Here is a 16,306-nt window from a genome sequence, read left to right as displayed (position 1 = left end):
CATAGAACTGGTAGTAAAAATTTTTAGAATCCACCCCTGAGTAGATTCCCTACTCAGCCAAGTCATAAAAACATAGAAAAGTGGAGTTGGTAGAGACCTGAAGTATCACCGGCCTTTTGCTATATGCAGGAAAACCAAGGACAGATAATTTTCCACTTACGACGGTCATTTACTGACCGTTCAAAGTTACGACGGCACTGACAAAAGTGGCCTATGACCCTTTTTCACAGTTACAACCTTTGTAGCATCCCTGTGATCAGGTGATCAAAATTTAGATGCTGGGCAACTGGTTCATACTTGTGACCCAAGGTTTTGTGATCCCCTTTTGCGACCTTTTGATAAGCAAAGTCAACGGGGAAGCCAGATTCACTTAACAACCAGGTTACTAACTTATCAACTGCAACAATTTACTTAACTGTGGCAAGAAAGTTCATTAAACGGGGCAAAACTTCACTTAACAAAGGTTTCACTTAATCGCATAAATTGTGCGGTCGATTGTGGTCATAAGTCGAGGACTACCTCTACACCTATTCTTAAAATGCCTACGGAGATTCTCAGTTATCCAGCTTATGGTTGTCTCAAAGGTGCTTTTTCAAAAGGCAACTAGACTTCCTTTGATTTTTTTTCCCCCATGAAGATGTTTCGCTTCTCATCCAAAAAGCTTCATTGGTTCTGGCAGGGTGGTGATGGGGACGGAAAGATCAAGTTTCTTTGCAGTCCTCTGGTCGTTAGCAGTCTCTCTGAGAGCTCTTGAGGCCACTTGGGGATTTATCTGTGCCCTCAGGGCCACCTGAATCAGAGTGCAAATGGGTGCAGAACCTTCTCCGAACTGCAGAAAGGACTGTGTTGTAGACAGGAGATAGGCAGTATCGTACTCTACTCTCTCTGTTGAGAGAGGGCTACTCAGGGATGGGCTTCAAAAATTTTAGCACGGGGTTCTCTGCCCAGTTGCTGGGTGGGCGTGGCCATGGTGGGCATGTCCTAGTCAGCTTCCTGCACCAAGGTGGGGGGCATTTTTGCCCTCCCCGGGCTCTGGAGGCTTTTCTTGAGCCTCCAGGAGGGCGAAAACAGCCTCCCCAGGTTCCAGAGGCCCTCTGGAGGCTAGAAACGGCCTTCCTGGACTTCCAGTAGGCCCGTTTTTCACCCTCCCTGAGCCTCCACACGCGCACTTACCTGCATCCAAAACAGGCCGCGTGGAGACTCCTGGGAGGGGTGGGCGGGGCGGAGCGGAGCGGGGCCATCCAGGAATGGGATTCGAGGGTTTTTCAAACTGCACAGAATCTTAGCTAGAGGTTCTCCCGAACCCTTGCGAACCCCCAGCAGCCCAGCCCTGCCTCAATGGGAAGTGAGTTGGTGTTCCCTAATTGTGGGTCAATGGTGCGAAAGGCCACCCCACGCTCTCCTCCAAAAGCAGAGAGCCCGAAGTAGGTCATTGAAACGGCTCGATTGCCTGCTGCCAACGTAGAAATGGGGCAAGCTTTTTTTTCTTTCTTTTTTTCCCCCCACTTTCTTAATCCAATTAAATAATTGCACGAGGCTGGTGCACTGCTGCAGGCTGCCCAAGGCAACTTCCCCTCCCCAGGCCAGTTCAAAAGGAGCTTGGCAAGTGAACGGAGGGGGGTGGATCTGGCAACTGCCAGCTCGGGCCGATTCTTGCAATGGACAGCCAAAAGACAGGCCGTTTCTGCCTTTGGCTGGCTCTTCTCTTCTCTCTTTTTCGCTGCCTTGTTGAATATTCTTTAAAAACTGTCCCATAACTCGATTTCCCCTCCTTTTTATTTTCTCTTCTTCTCTTCTCTTCTCTTCTCTTCTCTTCTCTTCTCTTCTCTTCTCTTCTCTTCTCTTCTCTTCTCTTCTCTTCTCTTCTCTTCTCCTCTCCTCTCCTCTCCTCTCCTCTCCTCTCCTCTCCTCTCCTCTCCTCTCCTCTCCTCTCTCCCCTCCCCTCCCCTCCCCTCCCCTTCCCTTCCCTTCCCTTCCTCCCTCCCTCCCTCTCTCTCTCTCTCTCTCTCTTTTACGAATGTACTTATTCAGGACGGGGTGGAATGGCTCAGAGTTTACAAATAGAAAGAAAATGGGGCAATTCTCTTTTGGAGCACCCGGCCGCTCCTTCCCAAATGATCTTCCCCTCTACGTCTCCTCATTAGCTTCCCCAATGAAGCCTTGCTAATTAAGGATGGCTCTATTCACTGCCTGTGGTTGAATGGTGCCAACTCTTTTTCAGTTCCACAAAGCAGCCTGCAAACGCCCTCTTTGAGCGCTGCCAAGGGCATCCCTCTTGCTTTGACTATATTGTGGGCAGGGTGGACGGGGGCGAGGGGGGGGGGGCAGGCGGGCGGCTGGCTTCCAGCTCGCCTTCCCTACCAGGAAAAAAAAAGAAAAAAAAGCAAAAGATGGAGTAGGAGGATCAAAAGGTCCAGCCACATTTGCATCTGGAAGAGAAATCGTGTTTAAACAGCTCTTCTCTGCTGGCTCTGCGGATCGAGAGACGGTTTTTTTGTGGGCTCTAAAATAAGGTTGGCAGCCGCAAGAACGGAAGGACAAAGGGAGAAATGGGCAGCGGGGGGATGGTGTGTCTTTTGGGGAAGGGCCGAGAGGGAGATCCAGAACTGTCCAGAGGGTTAAATTAAAAAAGATAAATCCTAAAATTTTCCTCCACGCAAGGAATAAAAGGATTTAGCCTGGCTAGGTGGCTCAGTGGCTAAGACACTGAGCTTGTTGATCAGAAAGTTCGGCAGTTCGGCGGTTTTGAATCCCTAGTATAGGTCTCCTGAGTGAGCAGGGGGTTGGACTAGATGACCTCCAAGGTCCCCTCTAACTCTGTTACTGTGACTATTAAAATGTGTGCCCTGATATGATGAAAATCCCACCCCTTGGGTCCCTACAGGTGGTTGGTTGGTTATTTATTTAATTTATTTATTTATTAGTTTGATTTATATGCCGCCCTTCTCCGGAGACTCGGGGTGGCTTACAATGCGTTAAGCAATAGCCGTCATACTTTTATATATACCTGCTCAGTAGGGCTTTTGGCCCCCCCTAAGCGGTATTCTTTTTTTATACAAAGTCAGCTTATTGCCCCCACAATCCGGGTCCTCATTTTACCTACCTTGGAAGGATGGAAGGCTGAGTCAACCTTGAGCCTGGTGAGATTTGAACTTGCAGTAATTGCAGGCAGCTGGCAGCTAAGTGCTACTTAACAGCACTTTAGTCCGCTGCGGCACCAAGGTTGGTTTCTTGCTTGCTTGCTCATTGATTCATTGATTCATTCATTCATTCATTCATTCATACAAAGTGTAGAGAAGAGCAACTAGAATGATTAAAGGCCCAGAGGCTAAAACATATGAAGAACGGTTGCAGGAATTGGGTATGGCTAGTCTAGAGAAAAGAAGGACTAGGGGTGGGGGACATGATAGCAGTGTTCCAGTATTTGAGGGGCTGCCATAAAGAAGAGGGAGTCAACTTAGTTTCTAAAGCACCTGAAGGCAATGGATGGAAATTAATCAAGGAGAGAAACAACCTGGAATTAAGGAGAAACTTCCTAACAGTGAGGATAATTAACTAGTGGAACATCTTGCCTTCAGAAATCGTAGGGGCTTCATCAACTGGAGGGTTTTTTTTTAAAAGAAAAGACCGGACATCCATCTATCTGAAATGGTCTAGGGCAGTGTTTCTCAACTTTGGAAGCTTGAAGATGGGTGGACTTCAACTCCCAGAAACCCCCAGCCAGCAGCGCTGGCTGGGGGATTCTGGGAGTTGAAGTCCACCCATCTTCAAGCTACCAAGGTTGAGAAACACTGGTCTAGGGTCTCCTGCTTGAGCAAGGGTTGGACTAGAAGACCTCCAAGGTCCCTTCCGAGCTCTATTCCGAATTGTTTTGAATTGTTCCAAAAGGCAATTTTGGATCTGGCAAGAAAAGTCGTAAAATGGAGCAAAACTCAATTAACACATTTCTCACTCGGCAACATACATTCTGGCCTCAATTGCGTAAGTCAAGGATCTCTTCTCCTCATAAACAGACCGAAACCGATCAATCCGAAAATCACCAGTTCATTTTGATCCCTTTTCAGCGAATGGCCCATCCGCCGTCGTAGAGCGCTCTTCCAGAAAGCTTACCTACCTAATTGTCTCAGCTCGTGTTGTTTCACTTTCTTCTTCAGTTTTACGGGTCCGACATCCCGAAGACGGCCTTCCGAAGGGATCTCCCTGCTTGACTCCTCAGTGGGTATTTCCCGATAATACAGCTTGTAGCCTGAAATTTGTCCGTGGTTGGGTGGAGGCTGCCAGCTTACCAACAGCGACTCCATTTTGGCTTGGACCATCAACTCAGTTGGGGCAGAGAGAACTAGGAAAAAAAGGGAGAGCAGAGTCATGAGACACAATGAGAAGTAGTCTCAAATTCATCTACATCTCCATAACGTTTCCCTATCCTTTCCTTCTTAAATTTGCCCACAGTAGTGGCCAAAATTGTGGAAACCCTTTGGGAAAAGTGTATTTTTGAGGTTTGATGGCTAATAACACCACTTATTTTTTTTTTTTTTTGGAGTTTCAAGATAATCCTATTCCACTGCTGGAATGGCCTGGGAATAGCCCAGACCAGTAGTGAAATCCAATTTTTTTTACTACCGGTTCTGTGGGCATGGCTTGGTGGGCGTGGCATGGGAAGGATACTGCAAAATCTCCATTCCCACCCCACTCCAGGGAGAAGGATATTGCAAAATCTCCATTCCCTCCCCACTCCTGGGGGAAGGATATTGCAAAATCTCCATTCCCACCACACTCTGGGGCCAACCAGAGGTGGCATTTGCCGGTTCTCCAAACTACTCAAAATTTCCGCTACCAGTTCTCCAGAACCTGTCAGAACCTGCTGGATTTCACCTCTGGCCCAGACCTTAACCCAACTGAAAATCTATGGAGCCAACTAAAGAAACTTGTTAGTCAGAAATGATCCAGTAATAAAACCCAGTTAATAGAAGCCATCATTCAATCTTGGTTTCACATGATAACAGCTGCAGAACTAAAAGGCTTGGTTCACTCCATGGGAAGACACTGAAAGGCTGCAATTCAGGCTGAAGGTTATCCAACTAAGTATTAACTGACGTGGTGATAATTTTTGTATACCTCGTTTTTTCTACGTGTTTCTACATATTGTCACCGCTACCGGCTCGGCCGAACCGGGCCGAACCGGGAGGAACCCACCACTGTCCTGATCCATTTCATATTTCCCCCTTCTTCTACTGAAAACACCGTTCTCTTAACGGAGTCACTGCTTCGGTCCAAATTGCTCCCCTTTGCTTCCAACCCTGCAGACAACTTGAGAGCCAGGTCCATCTCTTATTTCTGTTGACACTGCTGGGTCAAACTCGGAAGGATTCTGAGGTAAAACAAGAGGGCCGCTCACCATGGGTTTGGTTGTCCCGATCTGGAGTGCGGTGCTGAGTCCATTCTGATGGAGCCCCATAACCCGCACTGGTGCTTGCTGCAATTCGAACTTTATAGATTTTGTTTGGCTGCAACCCGTAAAGCACCAGCTGGGTTTCATTCCCACTGAGCTCCGTTGAAGAAATCAGGTCTGAGAAGGAGAAAACGAGCGCAAAGATTATTGATGTAATGAAAAAAGGGCGTATGAAATAGATCAAGGGTGTCAAACTCGATTTCATTGAGAGCCGCATCAGGGTTGTGTTTGACCTCAGGGGCCAGGGTGAGTGTGGCCAGCTCAATGTCATTCGTATTGGGGGCTCCTGTGGCAGCCCGAGCGCTCTGCCTGTCAGATCCCTAAAAGTGATACTGCCAGTCAGCTGGGAGAAGGGGGAGACTTGGATTTGATTTACTAGCATTGCCTGTGTCAACAGATATTTTATACCCTATATCCTGGTGCCAAAGAGCCCTGAGATCCTCTTTACGTGGAGGAATGTTTATGATAGCCATGTGGATTGTTTCACTTTAAAGGATAACAGTGGGAATGCATGTTTGTTTGGGTTCTCAGGGAAACTAGTAAAGAAAATATCTTCACACTTGTGTATTGGCTAAAATCTGCATTCTGATTTAAAGGGAGGGGTCTCTATCACTCTAATCCTACTTGTCTTGCCTAAGGGTATTCAGATCTTGCTTTAATTGGGTTGCTATCACTTCTACTTAATAAAAGGATTCTTTTGAACTATCACATTTCAAAAGTCTTTACTTTCTTAAGTTAAGGAGAGGCAATCATTACACTGCCAGCAAAAACAGACTCCCCAGCCCCGTTTTCGGCTGTGACAGCTTCCTGCAACCCTCTGCCAGTGAAAACGGAGCTCGGGAGGGTCACACATGGCCCTCCTGAACTCCGTTTTCGCTGGCAGAGGCACCGCAGGTTGGTTCTTTGCTATTTCCAGGGTGGCCCTGCGGGCCAGATCTAAGCACCCCATGGGTCGGATCTGGCCCCCGGGCCTTGACTTTGACACCCCTGAAATAGATTGAACCTTGAATTCTTAAACTCACACTTCATCTGTCTAATCCAGAGTTCCCCAACCTTTCCAGGTTGATGGCCCGGAGCGAGGGTGGGTGGGTGGGAGGGGGGAAAGAAGGGATGGTTTAGTGGGAGGGGCACATGTGTGAGCACTTGTTGCTTGTGCAAGTGGGGCCATGAGCATCTGCAATGCTCGCACCAGTGGGGCTGTGTGCACGGATGCACCAGCCGGCCATTCAAGTGACCTGGTTGAGAATAGATCCATGGACTGGTATTTGGCTGTGATGCCACAGGTTGGGGACCCCTGGTTGAATCCACCCTGCATCTTAAGGCAATGGACTGATTTATCCCTAAAGTACAACCCCAGACATAAAGAAGCTTCAAGTGAAGCACATCTAAATGTTGACATCTCAACACTCTGGAATCCACTCATTCTTCAAACCTCAATCACTTTAATCCAGTCTTTGTGGATTCAGGGTGAAGATGGCAGCTATGATGGTGATACTGAAGGCACAAACCAATAGTGAAATCCTCGGTGGATTGCCACCAGTTTGCTGCCTGCGCATGCATGGTGCATGCCAAACACGCGCTGCATGGTGCATGCACACTGCATACCAAAAGCATGCTGCCCGCGCATGCGCAATGTGCGCCAAATGCACGCTTTGCGTGGAAAAAGAAGGCTTAATAAGGTAAGTAGAACAGTGAATGGGGAGGAACAGCTGTCTAGCGAATATAAATCACGCGGCACAGCTGATTGTCGGAAATACCAGTTCAGACAAACTGGTAGCCTTTTTTTACTACCGGTTCTCCCGAACCAGTGCGAACCGGTAGCATTTCACCCCTGGAACAAATGTATGAAATCGTCAAGGCTTTACTCACACCATTGTGATTGCCCCACTGATTTCTTTGATCCCTTTTGATCCCTTTTTTGATTGTGGACACCGGGAAGAAGGGATTGTTCCAGAGCAGTGCTTCTTAAACTTTTTTTCTTCCCTTCCCACTTTTAAAAAAATAGGTAGGATTCCATCATTTTGTTTGTATGGGTTATACTGATCAGTATTTAATGTATTAAAAACATTGAATTATACTGTGACATAGCATGGCAAATAATTTTGATTTCACAGGTCCTGAGGGGGGTCTTGAGGAACCCAGGGAGTCCCTGGACCACACTTTGAAAAACAATCTTTTCAAACAAGTTTGGAGAATGGGGGTCTCCAAACTTGGCAACTTTAAGACTTGTGGACTTTAGCAGAGCTGGCTGGGGGACTCTGGGAGTTGAAGTCCACAAGTCTTAAAGTTGCCAAGTTTGGAATGTTCTAGAGTGTCAATAACCAACCATTCTATATCATAAGGCCCTCAGACCTCCTCTTTCTCACCTTCCTTGAGAGAAGCATACTCAATTTTGTACTTGACGATCTTTCCGTTGCTCACTTCTGAAGGGAGAGGCTGCCATGTCGCCTTGATGTCAGTCGGAGTTATACTGGACAGGGAAATCTGAGGGGCTCCACCAGGAACTGGAAGAGAGCAATAAAAGAGATCATGCCACCTCAAAAGGACCATCAGAGTTACAGCGATTCTGGCTGAGAAGATATATTTCAACTTGGAGGGCTGTGTCCATCCAGGGATATGTTCCCTGGTTAGCCTAATTTCTCTGGCAGATTAAAGAATTCTGGATAGTTTCCTTGCCTGCACTAGTTAGATGACACAACTGATGTCAGCATTCAAATGCTGCCATAAAGAGACGGAGAAGAGGCTTGACTTCTCACCTAGTTATTTTCTCTGTAGATAATGTCTCCGAGGAGATGGGATGGGAGGGGGACATTCCTGGGGTTGGAGGCTGGAGCTGGGAAGATTGATTTGGAAGATGGCCAATAAGAAGATGAGAATTGGGGAACGGAAAGGGAAGGTTTTGGGGGTCAAAGGCTTAGTATTGGCTACGCACAGTTGGTAGCAGATTGTTGTTCTTAATAAATGGAATATTTCAGCAAAGATTAATTGTCTGGGGGTGCAATTTATTTGAGATGACATCGAAACCTGACAATTGGTTCTCTATCATGTCCATTCCACATATTTGTTACATTTTTGGAGAGGATAAAATACAACACATTTTTTTAGAGTACACAATTACGATGTGAAACTATCATCATCATCTTCTTTTAACCACCCCATAATCCCTTACGGGGTGGAGTCTGGGCAACTGAATGGAGCTGAGTGCTTACTGGCCGGATGCCTTTCCTGTTGCCAACGCAGAGTTTTATTCAGCAGATATATTCTCATCGTGCCCAGAGAGAGAAATATCTGCCTCTATCTAGGATCGAACTCACAGCCTCTTGATTGTGAGGCGAGAGCTCTATCTCTAGGCCACTGTACCACTCTAAGATGTGAAACTATCCTTCAAAAAAAAGGAGCCGAGTTCTAAAATCCCAACCAATTGGGACTATGTTCCTGATTTCTGATGATCTGCATACAAAGAGATGTAATAATTACAGGAATCACATATCCCACATACGTCCCCTTCTCACACGCAAACATATCAAGAAGTTCTAGGCCTGAGTATGAACTGTACTATCAATTGTCTCTTTATTTGCCTTTTAACTTGTTGAGTCTCCAACTGTCGACTCTTAGACATGTCTTGGATTTACAAAAATGATCTTCAAATTCATCTCATTTAGTTGGTTCGCTCCCAAATGGGAGTCAATCAACCATTCAAGTCATGAGATGCTTGAGTTCACTTGACAAGCTCGACTCTAAAGATGGTGTAACACAGCACAACTGTTGCCTTCAGAGAACAAATGATAGCCAAAATGGTCATGGTTGTCCCAAAGGGGCTTTTTCAAAAAGCAACTGGACTTCCTTTGTTTTTGCTTTAAGATATTTCACTTCTCATCCAAGAAGCTTCTTCAGTTCTGACTGAATGGTGGAGGATGGAAGGATTTATATTTCTTGCAGTTAATATCAATCCTTCCATCCGCCGCCATTCGGTCAGAACTGAAGAAGCTTCTTGGATGAGAAGCGAAACGGCTTCAAGGAAAAACAAAGTCCGGTTGCCTTTTAAAAAACATCTTTGGGATTTTGGTTTTGAACGTTTATAAGCTGCCCAGAGTTGCCTCTAGCTGAGATGGGTGGCAAATAAGTCTAATAAATAAATAATTCACTCAATTGTCCCAACCACAATTCACCTAGTCCCGTTTCAACCTAGTTGGGCACCTCATGGAAACCTGTCACATCCTGACCAGGTAAAACCCTGGATTATTTACACCCCCCGTTTCAGGTGGCCCCAAGGGCAGATCTTCTCAGTTTCTATTCTACAAACCATCCTCCAAGGTCTTCACATTTATAGATGAGGAGGTCCGGCTAGCTCCGAGCTGGGAGTAGGCCACCACGTAGAAGATATAATTGGTGTTGGGCTCCAAGTCTTTCACCGAAAACTCAGTGGTGTCGTTATTCACCGCAAACTGGTATTCCACGTTGTCAGCACCTAGAGAAGGTACACAACGCTGTCAGACAGAAAAAAGAAGAAGAAAAAGAAGAAAGTTTTGTTCTTTCTTTAAACTAGTTGCTTGTGAGATGCTTACAAAAAGGCCCTGCACAAGCCCAGCTGATTGGGAGGAAATGGGGATTTTGCAGTAACCTTCCCCTAGAGTGGGGAGGGAATGGAGATTTTACAGTATCCTTCCCCTGCCACGCCCAGCAAGACATGCCACGCCCACCAAGACACGCCCACAGAACCGGTAGTAAAAAAAATTTGAATCCCACCACTGCTGGCTACTCCTCATTGTCCTCCCCATATGGAAATGGATACAAGGACCCACCTTGTTCTTCCCCAGCTACGGACCCCAAAGAACGGAGCACACACAAAGTCCATACAAACCTTAATTTACTAATTAAAGACTACTAATGAGCTTTCTTAGTAGTTGTTTGAACACAAGTACAATTAATTCATCTTTTCTGAACAAGGGCTGTTAATTTAACTTCATTAACAGCCAACAAGAATTCAAAGAATAATAACTCTGTTCCGAGGCACAGTATTTCAGATAACCGTAATCTTACTGTGGTTGGCAGAATGCCCAGAAGCAATTTGCAGGAAAATTGATAAGAGATAAACAAGAGCCAAATCAAACGTTTTCTGTAATCAAGACGCAAAGGAATTTGAACGAAGTTGTTTCCTGCAAATTGCATCAGTTGTTGTCCTTCCTTAAATGGGCTAGGGAAGTGGCCAATTAGCCCCAAGCCTTACTCTCAAGGAGACCTCCTCCTGAGGAGCCACTCTTGCCTTTTTGCAGCTCTGCGCGCTCGTGCATTGAGAAAGGCTCCTCCTCTTCTTCCTCTTCACTTATAGGAGTTTCTGGAGGTTTTGAAGGTCCTGGCTGAATCCCTGCCTCTGGCACCACATCTTCTCCAGCCTCCTCATTGTCCGACTCGAGTGCCAACTGCACTCGACTGCCACACCAGCCTCCTTGCTGTCGGAATCAGCTACTAACTGCACAGGCCGCTGATGGGCCACAACACACCTTGAAGAAAACTGCTTTGCTTTCCATGTTTTATCACCCTCCCACAAATCCTTCCAAAGGTCCATAACTTCTCAGCTCTGTCCCTTACAAGCTGCTCCTCCTTTGATTAAAGTTACTCTCCACTTTGGATGAATAAGTGCATTAAAAGCTGTTTACCTGCCAACACACCCAATCAATCCATTCAATTAACAATCAACTAAGTGCTTGAAGTCCTGGACCTTCTCCTGTGTTTAAACATTTGTGGTTTCCAACCCGCATTAATGACTTGAAAGATTGCATTTCTAAAGCATCCTCCCTAGTGAAGAGGCTTAGGAAACATAGTGGAGCTCATAAATACTTATTTAAATGTCATCATTCAGAACAGGGGAGATAAGGGGGACCTGAGAATAACCCCAAAGGTGGATCAGCCTGAGCCAAAATATGGTCCAACGTTCTGTTTTCCCAGTTGCCAACCAGATACAGAAAGTCCACAAGGAGGCCAGCTAATCTGAGCAGCTCATTCTGATAACATACCAACAGAATAATGAGAGTTGGAAGGGACCTTGGAGGTCTTCTAGTTCAACCTCCTGCTCAAGCAGGAGAGCCTACACCATTCCAAACACATGGTTTTCCAATCTCTTCTTGAAAACCTCCAGTGATGGAGCACCCACAACTCCTGTAGGCAAGCCAGTGGAGGAACCATTAATTGATTGTTCTCACTGTCAGGAAATTTCTCCTTCGTTCTAGGTTGGTTCTCTCCTTGATTAGTTTCCGCTCATTCCTTCTTGTCCTACAAGGTTATTATACAAAGCTAATCATCATCATTGTTTAACAACCCCATAATCCCTTGCGGGGTGGAGTCTGGGCAACTGAATGGAGCTAGCAGAGTGTTTTACTGACCGGATGCCCTTCCTGTCTCCAGTGTGGAGTTTTGTTCGGCAGATATATTCTCATGGTGCCCAGAGAGAGAAATATCTGCCTCTACCTAGGATCGAACTCATGAGCTTCCTGATGGTGAGGCGAGAGCTCCACCTCTAGGCCAACGCACCACTCCTATTATACAAATCTAACGCTCCCCTATTTTCTTGCATTAGGATTAGCCCAAAGAGCATATCTTTAGGATACCAGAAACGCACCGAAGGCTTTTTGGTAATGAAGAGAGAATCCAATAATCTGCTCACTGTTGAACTCCGGCCGTTCCCAGGATACCAAGACAGTGGTGCTGGAGAGAGAACTTGCCGATACCCTCTTCGGAGCGCTGGGCAGGCCTTCCCGCACGATCACCTCTAGCCTGGCGGTAGCACAGGCCATGCCAAGGTGATTTTCAGCCACACACTGGTAATAGCCGGCGTCGTCCAAGCCGATCTGGTTGATCACGAGGGTACCGCTGCCCTGGATTTTAACCCGCCCTTTAGACAGTAGCAGCTTTCCGTTCCTCGTCCAGTGTACGGTGGGCAACGGCTCTCCTTCTGCTTTGCAGACAAACCTGGCAGTGCTGGCCCGAGTGCGAGAAATGGTTTCAGGTACCTGGGAGATTGTAGGGGGAGCTAAGAGATTGAAACAAACAAACAAACACCAAATGAGCATGCCGGCTGAGGAGGGAACTTTCAAGAACAAAAGGAGATGCGTGAAGCCATATGTGAAGGTGGATGAAACAAGGATAATTGGCAAGAAGGGTAGATGGACACACTGCCTAAGTTCACACAATCCACTTCTCAGTTAAGTGAATCACCTCCTTTTCCAGGGACACCTACTATTCACTATCAACCATGGGTGAAACCTAGCAGGTTCTGGAGAACTGGTAGCAGAAATTTTGAGTAGTTCGGAGAACTGGCAAATACCACCTCTGGCTGGCCCCAGAGTGGGGTGGGAATGGAGATTTTGCAATATCCTTCCCCCAGGAGTGGGGAGGGAATGGGGATTTTGCAATATCCTTCCCCCAGGAGTGGGGTGGGAATGGGGATTTTGCAGTATTTTTTCCCTGGAGTGGGGTGGGAATGGAGATTTTGCAGTATCCTTCCCCTGCCATGCCCACCAAGCCATGCCTACCAAGACACACCATGCCCACAGAACCGGTAGTAAAAATATTTGGATTTCACCACTGCTATCAACTATAAAGCAACTCGAGAGGCGAGTTCACACAAGCTTGGCCACCTAAAAAAAGGAAACTAAAATGAAAGCTGGAAGAGAATTTGAAAATACCGTTGTTGGGTGAACTCATAGCAACTGGACCAACTGGACCAACCAAGTTGGTTAATCTGAGACATTTTGTTACTCATCCAAGTAACTTCACCAGTCCAAAAAAAAAAAAGGCAGAGAGACTAAAAGGAGACTAGTATAGATCTATTTCAAAGCTATGTAGCTCTCTTCAGGTAACCATACCTTTCTGGGATTCAAACCCAGGCTGCTTGCATATTAGGTAGATGTATTAACCTCTAAGCCACTGGTTCTCCTGGCTTTGTCAGCTATACCAGGGGAAATATTAAGGTTTTTTTTTTCTATCAGGGCAACGTGGTCTACTCAAATATGGAACAGAGCATACTGCTTCCACTTTCCCATATTTGGGTAGATCAGGTTGCCCTGATTAAAAAAACACTTAATCTCTTCCCTGGTATAGCTGACAAAGCTAGGAGAGCCCGTGGCTTAGAGGTTAATACATCTACCTAATATGTAAACATCCCAGGTTTGAATCCAAGTAAGAGTGTGGCTAGCTGATGAGAGCTAAATAGCTTGAAATAGATCTATACTAGTCTCCCTTTATTTCTTTGTTGGTAAATATAAATCTCTTTTTCAAAACTGAGAGACTGTCATCCCTACAAGGTACACCAGACAAGGTACACCAGACCCAAACATCACCGGTACGGGTAGACCTTGATTTACAACAGTTCATTTAGTGACCTTTCAAAGTTGCAACGAGACTGAAAAAAGTGACTTATGGCCGTTTCTCACACTTACAATTGTTACAGCATCCCCCACGGCCATGTAATCAAAATTTGGGTGCTTGGCAACTGGTTCAGATTTACAACGGTTGCAGATTTAGAAAGAATCCTAATTCAGGGACTGCCTATATTCTCACAGAGATAGGAAGGTTTTTCGTTTTTTCCCCATTTTCTCTTTCTCTAATGCAGGGGTGTCAAATGCGTTTTTGCCCTCCCCAAGCTCCGGAGTCTTTCCTCGAGCCTCCGAGAGGGCGAAAATGGCCTCCCCAGGCTCCGGTGGCTGTCTGGAGGCCGGAAATGGGCTCGAACTTCTGGTAGGCCCATTTTTCACCCACCTTGATCTTCCGTGTGCACCCTGTACTTACCTGCATCCAAAATGGGTCGCGTGGGGACTCCTGGGAGGGGTGGGGTGGGGTTGGTGGGGCCAGCCAGGAGTGGGACTTAGGGGTTCTCTGAACTGCATAGAATCTTAGCTAGAGGTTCTCCCGAACCCCTGCAAACCCCCAGCAGCCCACCCCTGCATCTATGTAGCTGAAGATCTAAACCAGCCATTGTACTTATTAAACCACGGCTTACGATTTAACACACTAAACGAATCAAGCACCCTTCATAAAATTCTAGTTAAAATTAGAGCTTAAAATCCCTAAAGCCAAATTCTTGACTGTCATAGCAAGTGTTGATAAGACAGCCGGATCTTTCCTCTGGCAGAAGAAGGAAGTGACAATCTAAGGAGGCAATCACTTCTCTCCCATCCTTCCTGGAAGATCTGGAGTGAGCGAAAGAAGAAATCTGTTCTGCAGGACTGTTTGCAACCAGCCTATCCTCCTCCTGAAGGACCACAAAATAAAAACCAAGGCAACCTAGCGGCTGCACAGAAACCTTGTCTTCTGTGTTCTCACCAAGGACTCGGAGCTCAGCTGCGGCTGTTACAAACTGCCTGGTTTGGGGTTTGTTGGCCCGGCATACGTAGACGCCTGCATGATGAAGCTGAACGGAAAGGATCACGAGGTTGGTCCGTCCTAACACAATCACATCCGTTGAAATCGGATTCCCATCTTTAAAGAAAAAGCAAAGCATCACATTTTTACGTGGAGTACCAAGTATAGGAGAAAAACATGCAGAGCTGGAGGGGTGGCGGAATTAAGCGCGTCATCAATTTAGAGTCGTTGCGTTCCCACAAGCGCACCAAGCCCAACCCCTTCTTGAATTCCATTGACACTTACCGTATTTTTCAGAGTATAAGACGCACCGGACTATGAGACACAACTACCTTTTTTGGTGAGGAAAAGAAAAAGAAATCTGTCTCTGCCTCCCAGCAATTTTGCAAGCTAACAGCAATGTTAGTGATGGCTAACCTTTTTGCCATCGCGTGCCAGGAGTGGGGGGGGGTGGTCACGCGCATGTGTGCCCACACGCATAATTCTATGTGCCCTACGCATGCGCGTGCTTCCCCACGCTGCCCCCCCCGCTCCTGGCACGCGATGGCACGGTGGGCCCAGTAGGCCTGTTTTTCTCTCTCCCCAGACTCCAGAGCCTTTCTAGGAGCTTGGGGAGGGCAAAAACAGCCTGTTTCCCTACTTCCAGTGGGCCCAGAAGGCCCAAAAATCAGGTGGCCGGGAGCTGAGCTTGCGTGCCCACCGATATAGCTGCGCGTACCACAGGTCGTACGCGTGCCATAGATTCACCATCACGGCCCTATGTTATTCTTCTTATTATTACTGTCATCTGTGCCAGTCTGTTTTGGTACCTTTATTCACTACCTATGCCTGTTCTATTCAGCAAAAATATAATTTTAATTTTCATTGTTGCATCCATTGGTCAGATAGTTCGCCAATTGGCCATTTTCGGCTCGGTGTACTGAGTGCTGTTAGATCTGGGCCATAATATGCCACTTTTACAGAAAAAAATGGCAGATTTCTATAAAACAGAGACTCTTCTGTCTCTGTTTCTGTGCTCAATCCCTGAAAGTGGTATCTGTGATCTGTATCACAGCTCTTAATCCTAAACATAACCGAGGTGGTATTTCTGCAGAGTGCTAACACATGTGTCAGATTTCCCACCAGATCTGTACAAAGATTCAGCCTTCACCCCCTGACCCTTTGAAGCTGGGGAATCATCCGAGAGCAGCCTTGACGAATGTAGATCAAAAGGCATCCAGAAAGTGGAATTCTGTATCTTTTACAGATCAAATGAGGCAAACCAATCTCGTGCTTTGTCTGTTTTTTAACTTTAACTGACAAGCTCGACTTAGTAGCTCCACTCCTGTTACTACAAAGGTAGTATATCTCTATATTCAATTGCAGATTATAATGTCCCAAAGGTGCTTTTTCAAGAGGCAACTGGACTTTCTGCTTTTTCTTTGAAGATGTTTTGCTTCTCATCCAAGAAGCTTCTTCAACTCTGATTGGATAGTAAGGAAAGGAAGGATTTATATTCCT

The 16,306-nt window shown here is 46.4% G+C and overlaps 1 protein-coding gene across 1 annotated transcript in view; it reads right to left on the bottom strand.

Annotated features, from left to right (window-relative positions):
• Positions 1-16,306, bottom strand: part of IGDCC4 (immunoglobulin superfamily DCC subclass member 4) — a 125,521-nt gene that overhangs the window by 17,236 nt on the left and 91,979 nt on the right. Inside the window, exons 7-12 of the mRNA XM_070953469.1 lie at positions 14,768-14,923; positions 12,066-12,476; positions 9,753-9,917; positions 7,816-7,953; positions 5,396-5,566; positions 4,115-4,339 (exon numbers count right to left, since the gene is read on the bottom strand). Of these exons, the coding sequence (XP_070809570.1) occupies positions 4,115-4,339; positions 5,396-5,566; positions 7,816-7,953; positions 9,753-9,917; positions 12,066-12,476; positions 14,768-14,923 (1,266 nt within the window). The remainder of the gene's footprint in view (positions 1-4,114; positions 4,340-5,395; positions 5,567-7,815; positions 7,954-9,752; positions 9,918-12,065; positions 12,477-14,767; positions 14,924-16,306) is intronic.

This window comes from Pituophis catenifer, unplaced genomic scaffold (genome assembly GCF_029215685.1).
Source record: "Pituophis catenifer annectens isolate HBS135680 unplaced genomic scaffold, rPitCat1.0.hap2 SCAF_14, whole genome shotgun sequence".
In the NCBI taxonomy this organism is placed as follows: Eukaryota; Metazoa; Chordata; class Lepidosauria; order Squamata; family Colubridae; genus Pituophis; species Pituophis catenifer.
Note: the sequence above shows the minus strand (reverse complement) of the source record. Positions and strands in the feature narration are given on the sequence as shown.